Source organism: Aythya marila (genome assembly GCF_965140915.1).
Source record: "Aythya marila genome assembly, chromosome: 17".
Lineage (NCBI taxonomy): Eukaryota > Metazoa > Chordata > Aves > Anseriformes > Anatidae > Aythya > Aythya marila.
Window position 1 is genome coordinate 5,845,159 of NC_139058.1, and position 16,198 is coordinate 5,861,356.

The 16,198-nt window shown below is 57.2% G+C and overlaps 1 protein-coding gene across 1 annotated transcript in view; it reads left to right on the plus strand.

Annotated features, from left to right (window-relative positions):
* The window catches only part of NOS1 (nitric oxide synthase 1), a gene marked incomplete at both ends in the record, with an annotated part of 32,018 nt that extends 22,238 nt beyond the window's left edge, over window positions 1-9,780 (plus strand). Inside the window, 15 exons of the mRNA XM_082774349.1 lie at window positions 507-651; window positions 768-872; window positions 1,233-1,291; window positions 3,457-3,573; window positions 3,774-3,948; window positions 4,119-4,257; window positions 4,850-4,928; window positions 5,419-5,612; window positions 6,091-6,260; window positions 6,889-7,099; window positions 7,673-7,760; window positions 8,044-8,165; window positions 8,627-8,775; window positions 9,098-9,292; window positions 9,658-9,780. Of these exons, the coding sequence (XP_082630475.1) occupies window positions 507-651; window positions 768-872; window positions 1,233-1,291; window positions 3,457-3,573; window positions 3,774-3,948; window positions 4,119-4,257; window positions 4,850-4,928; window positions 5,419-5,612; window positions 6,091-6,260; window positions 6,889-7,099; window positions 7,673-7,760; window positions 8,044-8,165; window positions 8,627-8,775; window positions 9,098-9,292; window positions 9,658-9,780 (2,071 nt within the window). The remainder of the gene's footprint in view (window positions 1-506; window positions 652-767; window positions 873-1,232; window positions 1,292-3,456; window positions 3,574-3,773; window positions 3,949-4,118; window positions 4,258-4,849; window positions 4,929-5,418; window positions 5,613-6,090; window positions 6,261-6,888; window positions 7,100-7,672; window positions 7,761-8,043; window positions 8,166-8,626; window positions 8,776-9,097; window positions 9,293-9,657) is intronic.
* Window positions 9,781-16,198: the final 6,418 nt, after the last annotated feature.

Here is a 16,198-nt window from a genome sequence, read left to right on the forward strand (position 1 = left end):
GCAAATCAAAGGGACTACAGATGGCCTCGCCTGACCTCCTCAGCCTCTCGGGGCTTGGTGTGTGATGTGTGGGGTCTGGGGGCTCCTGCTTGGCCAGACACCTCCTGCAGAAAGGCAGTTTAAAGCCACAAAGAGAGAGAGAAGCCACTGCTCCCCCCCTAGCTTGGGCACTGACTGTTCTCCAGCTTTTCCTTCTGAGGTTATCCGCTCTCTGCTTCGTTCAGTGCTGCCCCTGATACTTCTGCTGCTGCCCTGTCCCTGCAGAAAGAGCCCCCCCAGATCACTTTGCATCCCTCTCCTGACACTCCAGCTCTGTTCGAGCCCCCCGTCCAGCCTTCAAGGCTCTCCCATAGCCTCTGTTTGGCACCTAACAGCAACGAAAGTGTTGCTGCAGTTTTTAGGGCAGGCTGTTCACTTAATACTAAATAAAATGGTGTGAATAGCCTGGGCTAGAGGTGCTGACAAGGATGCAGGCTCTCTTACCGCAATTTATTCTTGCTCCGTAGAGCTGTGAAGTTCTCAGCCAAGCTGATGGGACAGGCCATGGCCAAGAGGGTGAAAGCCACCATCCTGTACGCCACGGAAACGGGGAAGTCACAGGTCTACGCTAAAACCCTGTGTGAAATCTTCAAGCATGCTTTTGATGCCAAGGTATTTGCTAGCCCCCGGCCCCTGAAATATTGTGTGTGCATCCAGGTGGCCCGAGGAAATCCCTGGAGGTGGTTTTCCCACCCAGGGCCTCTTGTTAACGCCCCTGTTGCTCCCAGGTGATGTCCATGGACGAGTACGACATCGTGCACCTGGAGCATGAAACCATGGTCCTGGTGGTCACCAGCACCTTTGGCAATGGAGACCCACCTGAGAACGGGGAGGTAGGACGGAGCACGGGGGCTGGGGGCTGCAGCAGGGGCATGGCAGAGGAGAGGGGGCTGGGGATGGGTGGAGAAGCATCGTCCTGACCTCAGATGGCCACAAAAAGGTTTGGGTGCTGCGTGATAGCTGGTGTTCCGCCTGCCTCTGCCTCCAGCCTGATCTGGAGTGGGGATATCTGTGCAATCCCTAGGGAGACACACAGCTAATGCTGTGCTAAAGCTGCCCCGTGCAGCAGCACCACAGGCAGACAGCAGGCAGAGCCCCAGCCTGGGTCGCTGCTTCACCTCCTGCAGGGGGACTGGCAAAGCTGACAGCCTTTTTTTTGTTTGTTCATTTTTTCTTTTTTTTTTTTTCTGTAGAAATTTGGCTGTGCGCTTATGGAGATGAAGAACCCCAACTCCAACCTGGAGGAGAGGAAGTAAGAGCACCCCAAAACCCTTCTGTTCCCACTCCCAACCCCTGCAAACCAGCAGCCCTGCAGCCAGGACAGGCTATTTCTGTCTGCCTCCTTGTGAGAGGGGGTGAGAAATCCCAGCTGCAAGTTTGCAAAGGTCCAAAAGGGATGGGACCTGCCTGGAGAGCAGGGGATGGAGCAGGTGAAGGTCCCAGGGAGGAGAAGAGCACCGAGTCAGGCGTACCTGTGGACTCAGGCTTGTAATTGGGGTTTTAGAAAATCCTTCACTGGTGGAAGAGGAGGCTCGAGCATCTCAGTGCCTGTCCCAGAGGCTGGGAAGTGAGGGCTGCTGGCAAGGTGTTAATCTTCTGCAGCCTCCTTTTACTTCAGCCACTAAGCCACAATATATTTTGCTTAACCGGGACGCTGCTCCGCGGTGGGGCCTCTCCTGAGTTATCACAGCGATGCTCATGACTGGCAGAACGTTGCTTCTTAATTAAGGTAGAATTAGCCCCGGTCAGTGATGGAGTGGGATTTAAATGGGTACCAAAGCCCTGACTTTCTGCCTGAGCACCGCTGAGAAGTGCTGATGGGGCTGGAGAGAGCAGTGCTGAGCACTGCAGGGCACGGTGATGCTTCCACCCCTGCCCACCAATTTGTGCCTCTCCTCTGCTAGCGATGCTGCAGCCCTGGAGTATCCTCGCCGAGTGACCCCACAGGGCTCAGGAGCCAAAACCCCGCTATTTTTCTGATAGCCTCACCCCTTAACGGGGGCAGCTGACAAAAACAGGATGCCCTGGAGGTGCCTGGATGGAGAAGAAGCATTTTGCCCGTGGTTCTTCTCTCCTTGGGGCTGTGTTGGTGCAACACAGGGTTGGGTGTGGAGGTGCCACCCACGGCAAGCCAGGCGGATTTGAGGAGGACAAAAGCTCCTGAGCTTGGTCAGCCGTCCCAGTCACCTCTAAATGTAATTTAAGGGACTGGCAGGATTTTCTGAGAGCCAGAGCAGCCCGTGGCTTAGTTACCTGACAGCAGAAGTGGTGGGAGCACTGCAAACGGTGACCTATGAGGACAGATTAAAGGGTGAGAGCTATTTTCTCTGGAGAAGAGAGAAATGCAGCGCGGTAGCAGATTTCACATATGGAAAAAGGTGACTGCAGAGGGGGAGGGAATAAATTACTCCCAATGGCCCCCCCGGGACAGGCCAAGAGGTCGTGGCTCTGGATGGCAGCAGAGATGCTGACGTTAAGCATGGAAAAAAAAAAAAAAAAAATTTTTGCAATGAGAAAAGGCAGCCTGGAGGAGACCGTCTGGAGACAAGAGGCAGCCTGGTGTCTGTAGGAAGGGGCTGGAGAGAGCAGCTTGGTCCTAGCACCCAAGCGGGGAATTTGGGCTTCATGCCTGTCTAACCCTGCGGGCCGTGCCCTCCTGCCTTCCCCACAAAACCCCAGGGGAGAAAGAAGTGGCTCCATCCAGCCAGAGAGGGGCAGGGGAGCAGAGAGGAGACCCAGGGAGCAGGGCTGAAGAGGTCTGGGCAGGCAGGAGGAGGCTGTGGGGCAGGGCTGGAGCACTGGGCTCTGCGACCCCAACCCCGTTGTTTCCTTCGGGGGCTGTCTCCTCCGTATGGTGTCGGGTGCCGGAGGGCTGCTGTGACTCATCCACACACTACTGCTTCGCTGCTCGGGCAGTATATTTAGAAACCCTTGTGTAGAGCAATTTCTGAAGATGGTTCAATTCAGAAATACTTCTGCTGTTGTCAGATTTTTTTTTTCTCTGCTCCCCTTCCCCCTCCTCGTCCCCTCTTCTCTCACTCCCTTTTTTTTCACTTATTTCACAAATTGGAAAAAAAAAAAATAAAAACCTTCACAATATCTGCTCAGACGCGTGCCCGACCTTGCACACAGCCAGGGAAGGACAGGTAAAGCCCAAACCCCTGTCTGGTGACAAGGTGGGGACCAACAGGTGGGTCAACCCATCAGGAGGTGACCGCAGGACCCCACGCAGCAAACCAGGTCCAGCTGGGGGGACGCAGCATTTCTCTGCTCCGGCTGCTGATCACGCTATCTGCCCATGAAATATTGAGCCCTGAGCTTGAGCCTGCTCTGTCTCGGTCTTTTCCAATGTCTGGTCCCCTCTGAGCACGCAGCCTGATGGGTTCCCACTGTAATACCTGATGTTGCTGTTTGCAGGAGCTACAAGGTCCGTTTCAACAGCGTCTCCTCCTACTCGGACGCACGGAAATCCTCGAGCGACGGCCCCGACTCCAGGGACAACTTCGAAAGCACGGGGCCCCTGGCGAATGTCAGGTAAACGGGACGGGGAGGGAGGCGAGGATTTCTTGCAGGTCCTTGGGATGGACAGAGCTGGAGCTGGTGCTGCTCGGAGCCCCTTTGCTCCCCGCTGCTGAGGGATGGGGATGCTCCTGGGCCATGGTGGCGCAGCACAGGGAGACCCCGATGGCCCTACCAGCCCTGCAGCCACAGCCACGTCACCTCTCCCTCTGCAGGTTCTCCGTCTTTGGGCTGGGCTCGCGTGCTTATCCCCACTTCTGCGCCTTTGCCCGGGCGGTGGACACCCTCCTGGAGGAGCTGGGCGGGGAGCGCATCCTCCGCATGGGAGAAGGGGACGAGCTCTGCGGCCAGGAGGAGTCCTTCAGGACCTGGGCCAAGAAGGTCTTCAAGGTGATGATCCTCAACCCTCGGGCTCCAGGGATGAGGAGGGCATGGGGTCAGAGCCTGCAAATGCCCCAGGGCCACCGGGGCTTCCTAGGGGACAAGGGGGGGGGGGTTTGGGGCTCGGTGGGATGTGGCAGAAGCCAGGGAGCTGCCTGAGAGCCCGGTGTGTGCTGCAGGCAGCGTGCGATGTCTTCTGCGTGGGGGACGACGTGAACATCGAGAAGGCCAACAACTCCCTCATCAGCAATGACCGCAGCTGGAAGAGGAGCAAATTTCGCCTGACCTACGTGGCCGAGGCGCCGGAGCTCACACAAGGTGCAGAGACGGGGCCACCCCGGAGGGCTCAGGGGCAGGTGGAAGAGAGAAGACACAGTGGGGGGAAAGGGGCCAGACCTCCGTGCTTATTCCCCATCCTTCTGTATTAAATCCTCAGCATTTCAGCCTTGCTTCTGCCCCCCATCACATGCCCGAGGGGGACTTCATGTGGGTCTCAGGCCCCTCCAGCAGGTCCCTGCCTGTATCTGCAGCAGAGATGTTGGGATCCGAGCTGCTCTCCCTTCCTCCTGACCCTTTTTTTTTTTTTTTTTGAAGCAGAGAGCTGGAAACCTGGGAGCTTTCCAAGCTCGCCCTGTCCAAATGCTGTTCCGCCGAGCGTTGCGGTGCAACGGCAGGTCCAGCCCCCCGACACCTGGCCCCTCGGCACCGCTCCCGCAGGGGACGGTCTGCTGCACTGCTCGGCCCCGGTGCATGAGGGCACATCCCCGCACCTCCTGAGGGTGGTTTCCATCCCTCCTCCGTCCTTAGAGGAAGGGTCCCGTGCTTGGTTCCCCCCCCAGGGCTCCCAATCCAAAGGGATTGCCTTGGCCACACTCTGCTGTGTTGCTTCACGGGTGCTTTTCCTCCGCAGGGCTGTACAGCATCCACAAAAAACGCGTCTACGCAGCCCGGCTGATCACACGCCAGAACCTGCAGAGCCCCAAGTCCAGGTAGGAGGCGTGGACATCCTAGGGTGTGCAGGAGCCAAGCACCTGTGCACATGGTGCTGCATGAGTCTGTGACCCCAAATGTCCCGTGCATACCATTTTTGTGCAAACCATGGCCAATGTCGAGAGCCTTGTGAGCCTGGCAAGGGGTTTTCTTGCCTTCCTCTCCCACGAGGCCTCAGCCACGGTGTAGCCTCCTGCCCAGGAGGATGGGAGGAAGGGTTGCTGTACTTATAGGGCTAATTCCCAGGAAGGATGAAGTTGTGGAAGCAAGAGGCTAAATTGTTTCTCCCTTTTAGAAAGCCCCTGAGGGTGGGTCAGTGGCAGGGGGAGGTGGGCGCTGCCGTGTCCTTTCCAGCTCCCTGCTGTGACTTTGAGGACAAGCTCAGCAGGACACCAGGGTTCGGATTTGCCACCAGCATCTCTCGAGAGCAGAGCTCCGCAGCTCCCTGAAGGATGCCCCCAAAACACGTCCTGCTTTGTCTCCCTGCAGTCGCTCGACCATTTTCCTGCGCCTCCACACCAACGGGCACCAGGAGCTGCAGTACCTGCCCGGGGACCACCTGGGCGTCTTTCCAGGGAACCACGAAGGCTTGGTCAATGCCCTGATCGACAGGCTTGAAGATGCCCCCCCAGCCAACCAGCTGGTGAAGGTGGAGCTCCTGGAGGAGAGGAACACAGCTCTGGGTAAGCAGGGCCACCCTAGAAGTGGTCCTTGTAGCTCCCGAAGGGGTTGGTGGCCTCCAGGAGAGATTGTTTCCCATCTCAGCGGTGCAGTTGTCTGGATTGGAAGCTCCTCCTTTCACCTCCTGCTGCCCAAAGCCATGGCTCACCTGCACTGGGAGGCTGAGCAGGGCCCTGGGGAAAGGTTTCCTTGCTCTTCAGACAATTAAAGGTGTTTATGTTCTCATGGAATGAGCAACGTCTGGGACTGGAGAGGAGTTAAGGGATCTTGATGGTCCCCTCCAACATTATATTTTGGGGATGAGTCTAATGCCCTGATGCATGGTGTGAGAGGAGGTGGAAAACCACCTCAACTCAGTGCCCAAAGCTGAGGGTGGTGGAGTATCAGCCTCCATATACGAGCCCAGCAGTGGGAATGGAAGCAAGGAGGTGTCCTTAGGCTCAGCTGATCCCCTGGTTGTGCTGGGTTCCCTCCCGGCAGGTGTCATCAGTAACTGGACGGATGAGAACCGAATCCCACCGTGCACCATCTTCCAGGCCTTTAAGTACTATTTGGACATCACCACCCCTCCCACCCCCCTGCTGCTGCAGCAGTTTGCTTTGTTGGCCACCAGTGACAAGGAGAAGAAACGCCTGCAGGTCCTCAGCAAGGTAAAGCCTCAAATGCCATGAGCAGAGACTTGTAGGGGTGTTTTTTTTCCTCCTCCTTTATATGTGGCAGACCTGGAAGGCCATTGCCATCGATTCTCTTTCCCAGAGGTGAGAGCAGAATTCCCTCAAGGGGCTCCTTGTGAGCCCAGAAATAGTTCGTGGCATGCCCCTGGTGCAGCCCCTTCTCTTCAGCACCACTTCCACGTGGCTCCTTCTCTCAGGACCATTCACTCTGTTTAGTAGTCCAGCCCTTTTGGCTCCAGATAAAATAACTTTCTGGGTATAACCTGAACTCTCCAGCACAAGCGAAGGGTTTGAAGCCAAGTGGCTTGGAGCCAGGCAGGGGATTGTAGCAGAAACAGGTGCTGAAGCCAGATGTTCTATCACTGAGCGCTGTGACCGAGCCCCAAGTTTCTCAGGACCCTGGGGACAACCAGGACATTTTCATCCCATGCTGCACATGCTGTGGTTTGGCTGGGTCTGTACCGGTTACAGCAGGGCTCCTCCTGCCCTCCTCCACTGCCACCCACCCCAGCTTCCCCACAGACCCTGTGGGATATTGGTAGAGGCTCCCAGCTCAGAAGAGGCTGATGCTGCAGCCCTCTCCGTGCTCTTTCCCCGGCTGCAGGGCTTGCAGGAGTACGAGGAGTGGAAGTGGTCCAAGAACCCAACCATCGTGGAGGTGCTGGAGGAGTTCCCCTCGGTGCAGATGCCCTCCACGCTGCTGCTCACACAGCTGCCCCTGCTCCAGCCCCGCTACTACTCCATCAGCTCCTCCCCGGAGATGTACCCCGGCGAGGTGCACCTCACCGTGGCGGTGGTCTCGTACCGCACCAGAGGTACCGTGCCGCTGCAGGGGGCTTCGGAGACGGGCTTGGGGTGGGGAGCAGGGGAAAAGTAGTAGCAGGTGGGAAACACCACCAGGTCTCTGGCAGAGGTGTGGTTTCAAAGCTTTTCTACCTGCAGGGGGTGGGTTCCTTCAGCCCATTGCTCACACCGTCACTACCAGCCAGGTTTCTGTACCTGTGCAAGCACTGAGTGCCCAAGCAGCCCTGGTCGTGGTGTGGATGGCCAGAGCCCCTCTGCCCTGCAGCGGGTGGGACATGGGGGAAGATGCTGGCCATTCGGCTGGGGCTGAGCTGGAAGCATCACGGAATGCTGCTGCTTCTGCCATGAAGGACCAAGAAAACTTGGGGGCCTCCCAAGTACCACAGAGGCCCAACGCTGCCAGGGCTAGTACTGGGGGAAGTTGGGTAGCCTCACAGAGGGACACAAGTGCCAAAATCCTGCCAAGTTCACGGGGATGGAGGCAGAGATGCTGGCAGGCTCCAGGTCTTGGAGGGTTTCAGGGAGGAGAGCGACTGGAGGAGCTGGCTGGCGTGGCAAGCACACACCTTCCCCTTCCCTCCTAGATGGAGAAGGCCCGATCCACCACGGAGTCTGCTCCTCTTGGCTCAATCGGATACAGACCGACGAAGTAGTGCCCTGCTTCGTGAGGGGGTGAGTGGCCCGCGAGGGGTGAGCCGTGAGGGTGGGGAGAGAGGATGAGCCCTTTCCCCTTCATCCTTCTTGGCACAGCACCAAGGGTGCAGAGAAAACAAGGCTGGCTTTGCGAACACCTGAATCCCTCACAGCTCCTCTCTTCTGCCCTAAAATGTCACTTTGGGGAATTTCACCTCATTTTCTACCCTGTTTCTCCAAGTGGTGTCTCAGCTTGCCGTGGGCAGAGGCGAGGGAGGGAGCATCGTGCCTGGCTTTAACCAAGCATCTTCCCCACCTGCAGGGCTCCCAGTTTCCACCTGCCCCAGGACCCGCAGGTGCCCTGCATCCTCATCGGCCCCGGCACCGGCATCGCCCCGTTCCGCAGCTTCTGGCAGCAGCGGCTTTTTGAAATCCAGCACAAAGGTGGGTCCGGGCTGCTCCTCCTGCCTCTCAGCTCCAGCAGCTCCCAGGAGCCCCGGGATGGTGCCATGGAGGGGCTCAGCCTCCTGCTGGACCTCCTCGAAGGGGCTGCTCTTCAGCCCAAACTCCATGAAAATCTCCCTGTAAAACTATAAGGTTTTGTGGTAGAACTATATAGTGTTGGGCTTGCTTAAGGACATTTTATGTAAAATTGTAATTTATGTAATATTTTTTCCCTACATGAGCAGTGAAAAATGGAAAGTTATTTATTTATTTTTTTCTCCAAAATCTCATCCCCCTCCCAGGTGACCCCAGATTCAGCACCTCCTCCTTGCTGGTGTTCCCCCTGCCCGTTTGGCCAGGGCAGGCTCCTGGCACGGGGCGCTGGGGCTGCCAGCAGGGATGCGTTTTGCAGCAGGGGGGGGCACGGTGGGCTGTGACAGCTTCCCCCATCTCTCCCCCAGGCCTGAAGCCTTGTCCGATGGTCCTGGTGTTTGGGTGCCGACAGTCCAGGATCGACCACATTTACAAAGAGGAGACGCTTTTTGCCAAAACCCAAGGTGTCTTCAGAGAGCTGTACACAGCCTACTCCCGGGAGCCGGACAAACCAAAGGTGGGTGCTGCTCCGAGCCCGGCTGGGGATGCTGGGGGAGGGTCCTGGGGGGGTTTCAGCCCCGTGCTGAGGGCAGCAGGTGGGCAAGAAGGATGTCAGCAGGCAGGGTGGTCCAGAAGCAGCACAAACAGGGGCCAAATGAAGCTTTGCTGCTGGCCCCAAATCTTTCCCATCACTGCGGGTGGTGCAGCAATGCGTTTCCAGCCCCCCCAGGAGGTGGTGGTGTTGCTGGAGGCAGCTGGTTGCCCCCAGAGCATGTCCAGAGGATGGGGCTGAGAATCCGTAATTAACCTCATCTCCCACCTCTTCCTCCCCCCCCAAGAAATACGTGCAGGACGTGTTGCAGGAGCAGCTGGCCCAAACCGTGTACAAAGCACTGAAGGAGCAGGGAGGCCACATCTACGTCTGCGGGGACGTCACCATGGCCGGGGACGTCCTCAAGACCGTGCAGCGCATCGTGAGGCAGCAGGGCCAGCTGTCGGTGGAGGAGGCGGGCGCCTTCATCAGCAAGCTGCGGGTGAGTGGCGGCCGTGCCCGCTCCTGCTGCGGGCGCTGCACCTGCTGCCTCCTCCTGCACGAGGGGCAGCACCGAGGAGATGGGTGCCAGGAGGGGCTGCGGCTCCCCCCCACGCTGCTTGCATCCAGCCGAGGGCTGTCCAAGTTTTGGGGACGTGGTGGAAGTCGTCCTGCACTGCAGGGGCTCTGGGGTTGTGCTAAGACCCGGGGTGAGGGCTTTTTGGGGTACCCTTGGTAGCCCCACATCTCTCGGTGTGTGTTTGGTACCTGCCCACGGCACCACCACAGCCTTCTGGTGCCCCAGGAGCACCACAGTCTGCAAACCCTCCGCTTTTCCCCCCATCCCTCTCCCATCCTCGCTTCCAGGATGACAGCCGGTACCACGAGGATATTTTTGGAGTCACCCTGCGCACGTACGAAGTGACTAACCGCCTTAGATCCGAGTCTATTGCATTCATTGAGGAGAGCAAAAAAGATACGGATGAGTGAGTTGACACGTTTATTTTAACCCCTGCTCATGTCCCCCCCGGCGCGTGGGCTGCGGGGTGGGGAAGGGAGCTTTAACTTCTGCACATCTTGGCCCTTCTTGTAGCAGCAGCTGGAAAAGGCATTTAATTTTTGCACGGGGAGCAGAGGCTGCTGCACGGCAGGCTCTCTGAAATAGCTGTCACCTCACCAGGACAAGTCCCCCCGGCCTTCCCGGGCTATTGCACCCGTCACAGCGACGCGCTCAGACCTGACAATCCCATCCAAACGCGGATGAAAACCCAAACCCTTCGCTGCCCGGCCCACAAGTGACAGGCTGGAGGGTTTTGGGGGGACCCAGGGTGAGGGGTGGCTGTCCCCAGCTCCCCCTGGCTGGCTCCGGGGACGCAGGCATCGGGGACCCACAGCAGGAGGGTCTCTGGGCCACGTTCTCCAGTGGAGAATGATCCAAAGGCTTTGCTGTCTGTCCACTGCTGTGAAAACAAGCATCAGCTCCATCCATCCCTCCTCCACCCCCTCGTTAGAGCCGTGTTAATTAGGAAGGGTCCTCGCTGCTCCTTCTGAGGCCGGCCTTTCTGCCCTTTCCCTTGCAGGGTTTTCTGCTCCTAACCGGACCCTTCGCCCCAAGGGGATGCCCAAGCAGTCCCAGCACCTGCTGCCCCCTCCTGCCGGAGGGCTCTGGGTTTTGTATTTCATGGACACGGTGGCTCCTTTTCCGCGGGGAACTGCCCATGGAAAGCGCTCTGTCTCTCGTCCTGTTGTTGTGTCCTGATGATGATGATGATGATAATTTTTATTGCCTTTTCTTCCTCTTTCTCTTGCTCTCTCTCTCTCTTGTCCTGTGGCGGTTTCTTTTCACCCCCTTCCCTGGATTTTCCCACTGAAGTATGATGGCTTTCTAATCCGCAGTGGCTCTTAACAGAACTTCCCATTTCCCCATCCTCTCCTGAGGGCATTTTGCAGCTGCATGAAACCACCACCTTTGTGACCATTTGCGTTTTAGTGTTTTGGGGGCAAGCAGAGGTGGCTGGGGCTGGGCGATGGCTGGGTCTTGTTGCTTGACCGGAGCTGGGGTCATTCCCTCAGCCCCGCTTTCCCCAGCTTGGCCCTTGGCTGAATCCTTGCATTTTCTTTGATTTTTTTTTTTTTTTTTTAAATTTTTTAATTATTTTGGACTTGTTCAGGCCTGGGCACACGCCCAAGGCTGGGGGCAGTCAATGTGCCATGTCCTCGTGCCTGTGGACTTCGTTCATCCCCGAGCAGCCTGGGTGCAAATGTTTTTGTGTTGATCCAAAGGGTGGGACGTCTCCAATTCACGTGTCACGGTTCCTCCTAAACGCCCCCCGTGCTATGTTTGCCTCCTCCTCTGCTCCCCACCAGTCTCTCCTTTTGCTCAATCCCCACTTCTGCTGGCATGAAAGCCCTCCCGCAGAGGAGCAAGCACCAAACACACAGGCTGATGTCTGTGCCGGGGAGAAACTCACGGCAATGACTGCTGCTTGGCCAGGCTGTCCTCCGAGAGGCTTTGCAGGAGATGCGCGACCTGCTGCCGTGACGCTGGGGGGAGAGGGTCAGGGACCGGCTGCATCCTAGAGCTTTGCACGCTGTGAACGCTTGAACCCTCTCCCAGGTGAGACTGGAAAGCCACCAGGCTGGGAGAGAAGCAGCTCCAACCCCGGGTGCAGGAGGCACCTCCCGGTGACGGATCCTCTTGGGAAGGCAGCGCTCGGAGGGCTACAGAGGCTCCCATCACCTGGTCCTGACCAAGGGCTCTTGGCAGCCTGGAGAGCATCGCTTCCACCTTAGTGCAGGCTCACGAGCAGTTCTGGGACAGCAGACCCCAACCCCACCCATGGCTTTGGGAGCGGAAAGTACCAGCAGGGAGCAACCTACTTGCCAAAAGAAACACGCGGCACCTCGGTGGCAAAGCCCGTTCCCTCTCGCAGGCTCTGTCCCAGCGGCACGGGATGTCTCGTGTGAGAAGGGAGGTGAGAGCAGCTGCAAAGCTGCTGCGTGACTCTGGGCCCCGCCGTGCTCACACCTCAGCCCGGCTGCAAAAGCCTGGCCCCACGAGCAATCTGTTAACACCGTCGCGGGGAGCTATCAGTCCCCTTAGCAGAGGAAAGCTGTCCGCAAGGTGAAGCGCACGCGACCTTGTGCGTCCTTCCTCCCTCTCCTCCCTTCCTCCCCCTCGGGAAGGTTTTTGTCCTCCTTCACTGCAGGGCACGGCTGCAGCCCCGGTTGGAAGCAGGGACACGGGGCTGGAGGTTGGAGCTGCTGTCCCCTGCTGTCCCCCCTCTGCTGCACTGTGCGCCGGCATGGAGCAAAGCACCCGCACCGGCGACAGCAGAGGGTTTGTCCGGGAGCTGTAACAACGAGCTTTGCAGTCAGAGGGCAAGGATTAGCTGCCCTAACACAAATCCAGAACAAAAAGAGCTGCAGGAGGTTTGCTGCTCCCCCAGCCTCGTGGTGCAAGGTGCGCTGGCTCCCCTGGCAGCACAGATGTCACACGCTCAGCCCCGTCTCCTCGTGCTGTCACCGCCTTCATCAGCCTCAGCTCCCTGGGTGCTCGGAGCAGCTCCAGCCCAGGATCCCAGAGCTAAAGGCCAGCAGGCGCTGGAGAATTCAAGATCAAGGTCTCAGTTTTGCTGCTCCCTGCAGAGCACTTGGCAGGGCACGAAATGCGAATGAATGCTGCCACGGTGTGGCCGCAGCCGAGCTCGTAGGGCTGGCAGGGCTGGGGCTGCAGTGAGGTGCAAGGCTGGGTTGGTGTCACCCCTTGGGGACTTCCTCACGGGGAGGTGAAAGCTGGACAGGATGGGACAAAGGGCACCCCCAGACCTCCCCTGGGGGTTGTGCCCCAGCCCCAGGGCAGGCAGCAGGGCAGAGCGGGGTCCCTTTGGTGCTGGGATGTGTGAATTCGGGCAGAGGTCCTGCTGCTGGGAGCCGAATCCTTGGCCCTGTGTACGTACAGCAAGGCTGGCCCTAACCCCCAGCCCTGTGGCTGCAAAAACAGAACTAAAGACCAAATTCATGTCTCATCCCTGCCTTTTGGGAAAAATGATTCTGGCTCTAGACGTCGTGCTCTGCTCCTCCTGTTAGTAGAAGCAGCAACGCAGCCTGAAAAAGAGTGAGTGCCCAAAGAAACGTCCTTGTCTTCGTCCTCTTTCTAGCTCATCCTGCGTTGCTGGCAATTAGGTTTTTCCTGTCCCGCCTTCTGCCTGTATTGCTGGAACTTCTCACGTGGAAGTCCTATTGCTGCTGCAGTCTGTGCCTGGGATGAACTGGCATGCTCTCCCTGCGCCCCAAAGCCTGCCATCTCCGCCTCCCCGCTTCCACCCCAGATGCCCGTGGGAACACCCGGCAGCACACGGCTGTGTGCCTCGCCTTCGGTGGGATTTCCAACGGGGCAGGCAGCCAACGCTGGCTGGAGGTGAGTCCCTTAGAGCCCTTTGAGAGGGAAATGCCCTACAGAAGGACGGTGCTCCCTGCCACGAAGTCCATGAGGTTTTATGTCCCCAGGGCTCCGAGCTTCGTCCCTGCTCCCTCTGTCTCAGTAGGACTATTTGCTCCTCGCAAGCCACACCACTGGGACTTCTGATTGTTTTTTGTTGAGTCAGTCTCCGACGTCTTAACTCCCCCTTCATCCCCCTCACCTGCAGGGGCTTCGCACTCCCCTCGCGCTTAATTTTCTCCCACGGCGGAGGGGGAAATAAACCTGTGGATCTGCTTTATCATTCCGCAAATGCGGCTCTTCCGCCGCTTGTCTAGACTCTGCTCGTCTCGGTGTGACACGTCTGACGCGTGGCTGCAGCCACAATATCTCCAGCATGCATAAACGCCAGAGAGCGGGGTGGGCTCTGCCGTGGACGGGTGCCCAGAGCTACCCGGGAGCATCACGCCTGGAGGAACCGAGCCCCTTGCACACCCGGCTCGTGAATCCATCACCCATGGGTGCTTGCTGCTCACCCAGGCTCCTGCACAGCCCCACGCGGCTCCTGCAGCACGGGGATCCGGGACCTGAAGGACACCGGTCCTGCCCCAGTGCCCCAGTCCCTCTCCTGGAGGACATCCACCACCACTGCCCCTTTTCCAGCAGCTCAGCTCCTTTTCACTTCCCAAGGATTAAACACAAAGAGGCTCTTGTCCAAACAGGAGATTGGATTTTCAAGATGCTACAAAGTGAGTTTTTTGTTTTGTTTTGTTTTGTTTTGTTTTGTTTTTCTCAAAGATTTTAATTTGTAAGTTTTTCCAGTGTCCACAGAAAGCTGTGTATGAACTTGAAAACTCGTGGGAAACGGTTCTCTGTTTTCCTGACCTGCTGTGTCCACTAGCAGGGGAAAATAAGTTGTTCATTCAGTGCAAGGGTACCTGCTGCCTGTGTTGTTGATGACTTCAGAGGTTTCATCTCCCCAGAAGGACTGCTTGGGAGTTTGCTGCTCTTCTTTCTATTGCTATCTATGAGAGACAGCGGGAAAATAATGAGACTTCTCCCATCAGGAGCAGACTTGCAAAGACAACACCTCCACGATCATTGCTGGGTAGACCTGAGCTCACTGCGCCGGAGGAACTGAGCCAGCTGCAGCCACACTGGCCAGAAAAATGGGGTTTGAGTTTGGGCAGCCACACTCCTTGCCCTGTCCTGGGCCTATCAGTCCCTGGTGGTGGGCACGGGGCTCAGGCCTTGCTCCGAGGAGCCTGAGCCAATGTGTCTGTGCAGGACTGGAAAATTCACAGCTGTGTCCTGAGCAAACGAGACTGCATCAATGCAGAAAAGGAGGTGAGACGAGGCAGGAGCCGTGTGTCCAGTCCAGCTCCAAGCACTCTGCTGGTTCCTTTGTTGGCATGCGATGCCTCTCGCCTGCCCTGAGCTCCCTCCACCACTTCCCTCTGGAGATCTCTCCTTTCTCCTCCTCAGCCCTGCCCTTGTGCCCGAGAGGCGCAGGGAGCTGCTGGGCCAGGGCAGGACCTGGGGGTGGCGATGGACTTGCAGTGCCTTGTGCTGGGAAGAGACCCTGGGGGTGCCCTCCGGTTCCTGCTCCCTCCAGATCTGCTCTGAGCACACAGAGGCTGGGGGCTGAGAGGAACAGATGCATTCATTTCACAAGAGACGTTCTTAGAGTGCAAATTTCCCCCGGGATAACCGAGAGCAAGCTTACAGCCCTGCTCAGCTGTGCTCTGCCATTAACCTGCTGCTGCTGGGGCTTTGCAGAGGTTCGGAGGTGTTGCAGGGTTAGGTGTGGGTGCAGACCAGACACCAACTTCTGCACACACGCTGCTCTGTGAACCTGCCACGGGCTGGAGACCACATATTTATTGAGCTGTTTTGGGGGCTGTGTTTGTGCTGCAGCCACGGGGACCTGCACCAAGCCCGAGCCAAAGCTGGCGCCTCCTAGCATGCTATCACTGAAGCCATTCCAGTCCTCTGATTTATACCTACGGAGAAGCTGCAGAGAGTTCCTGGCATTTTTGGAAGGAAAAATTTTATGCTCAAAACTAAATTTTGTTCCTGCCTTCACTGGGGACCAGTTCTCGGCTTCAGAATTGCTCTGATAACTTTGCAATTGCTTTGATCGTTCCAGAGGGGAGCGCAGTCCCTTTACAGAACAGATGGAGGCACGCTTTCAGGACCATTCAACTTCGTTGTCGCTCTGTCTTTTGTTAGAACAATTTCTGCTATAATGGGAGGAGCAAAATTTGGCCAGTGCTGAATGCTCTTGAAAACTGTATTCCCGAACTCGGACAAAGTCCGCCCAGCGTCCGAGTCCTCCCAGGTACAAAATGCCCTCCACAACCACCGGCTTTCTGTGGCGCTGGGGATGTTCAGCAGCTTGCAGGATAAGGCTTTCACAGCAGCAGCAGCAGCAATTTCATGATGGCAGTGTTTTCGCGTGTGTCGATCTGCCCTTGCACTTGCCTGCAATGCATGACTCTAGTACTCCATTTGAAATCTACCCTTGACGGGGAGATCTGAGCTCTAGCTTCTTCCATATGGCCATGTGTATTTAATAGGAATTCAGGGGAGCTGGAGAAAGCTAATGAGATTGCTGCTTTAAAGCACTTGGTTCCAGAAGTAAAATAGATCTTACCAGAGGTTGAAATTGGCTTGATTCTGGCATGGCTACAAGGGCAACTCATGAAAGATTTAAGCACTGTAATGCAGTCTTACCTTTTTCCTGCTGTGTCAGGAATAAAGCAGGCTGGAACGTCTTGGCTTCCACCCCTACAGATGTTGCCACTGAAGGCTGTGATGGAGGTTTGAGCCATCAGAACGATAGGGGGAAAAACCAACAGCAACAAAACCAGACTGAGAGTTCATAGCTGAGCAGCCGTGGCTTGTTTACCAGTGAGAGCGCCTCACTGCGAGGGCTGCTGTTTCCCTGCCTACTCATTCATGTACCTACCTGGCCCGATTTCAGGA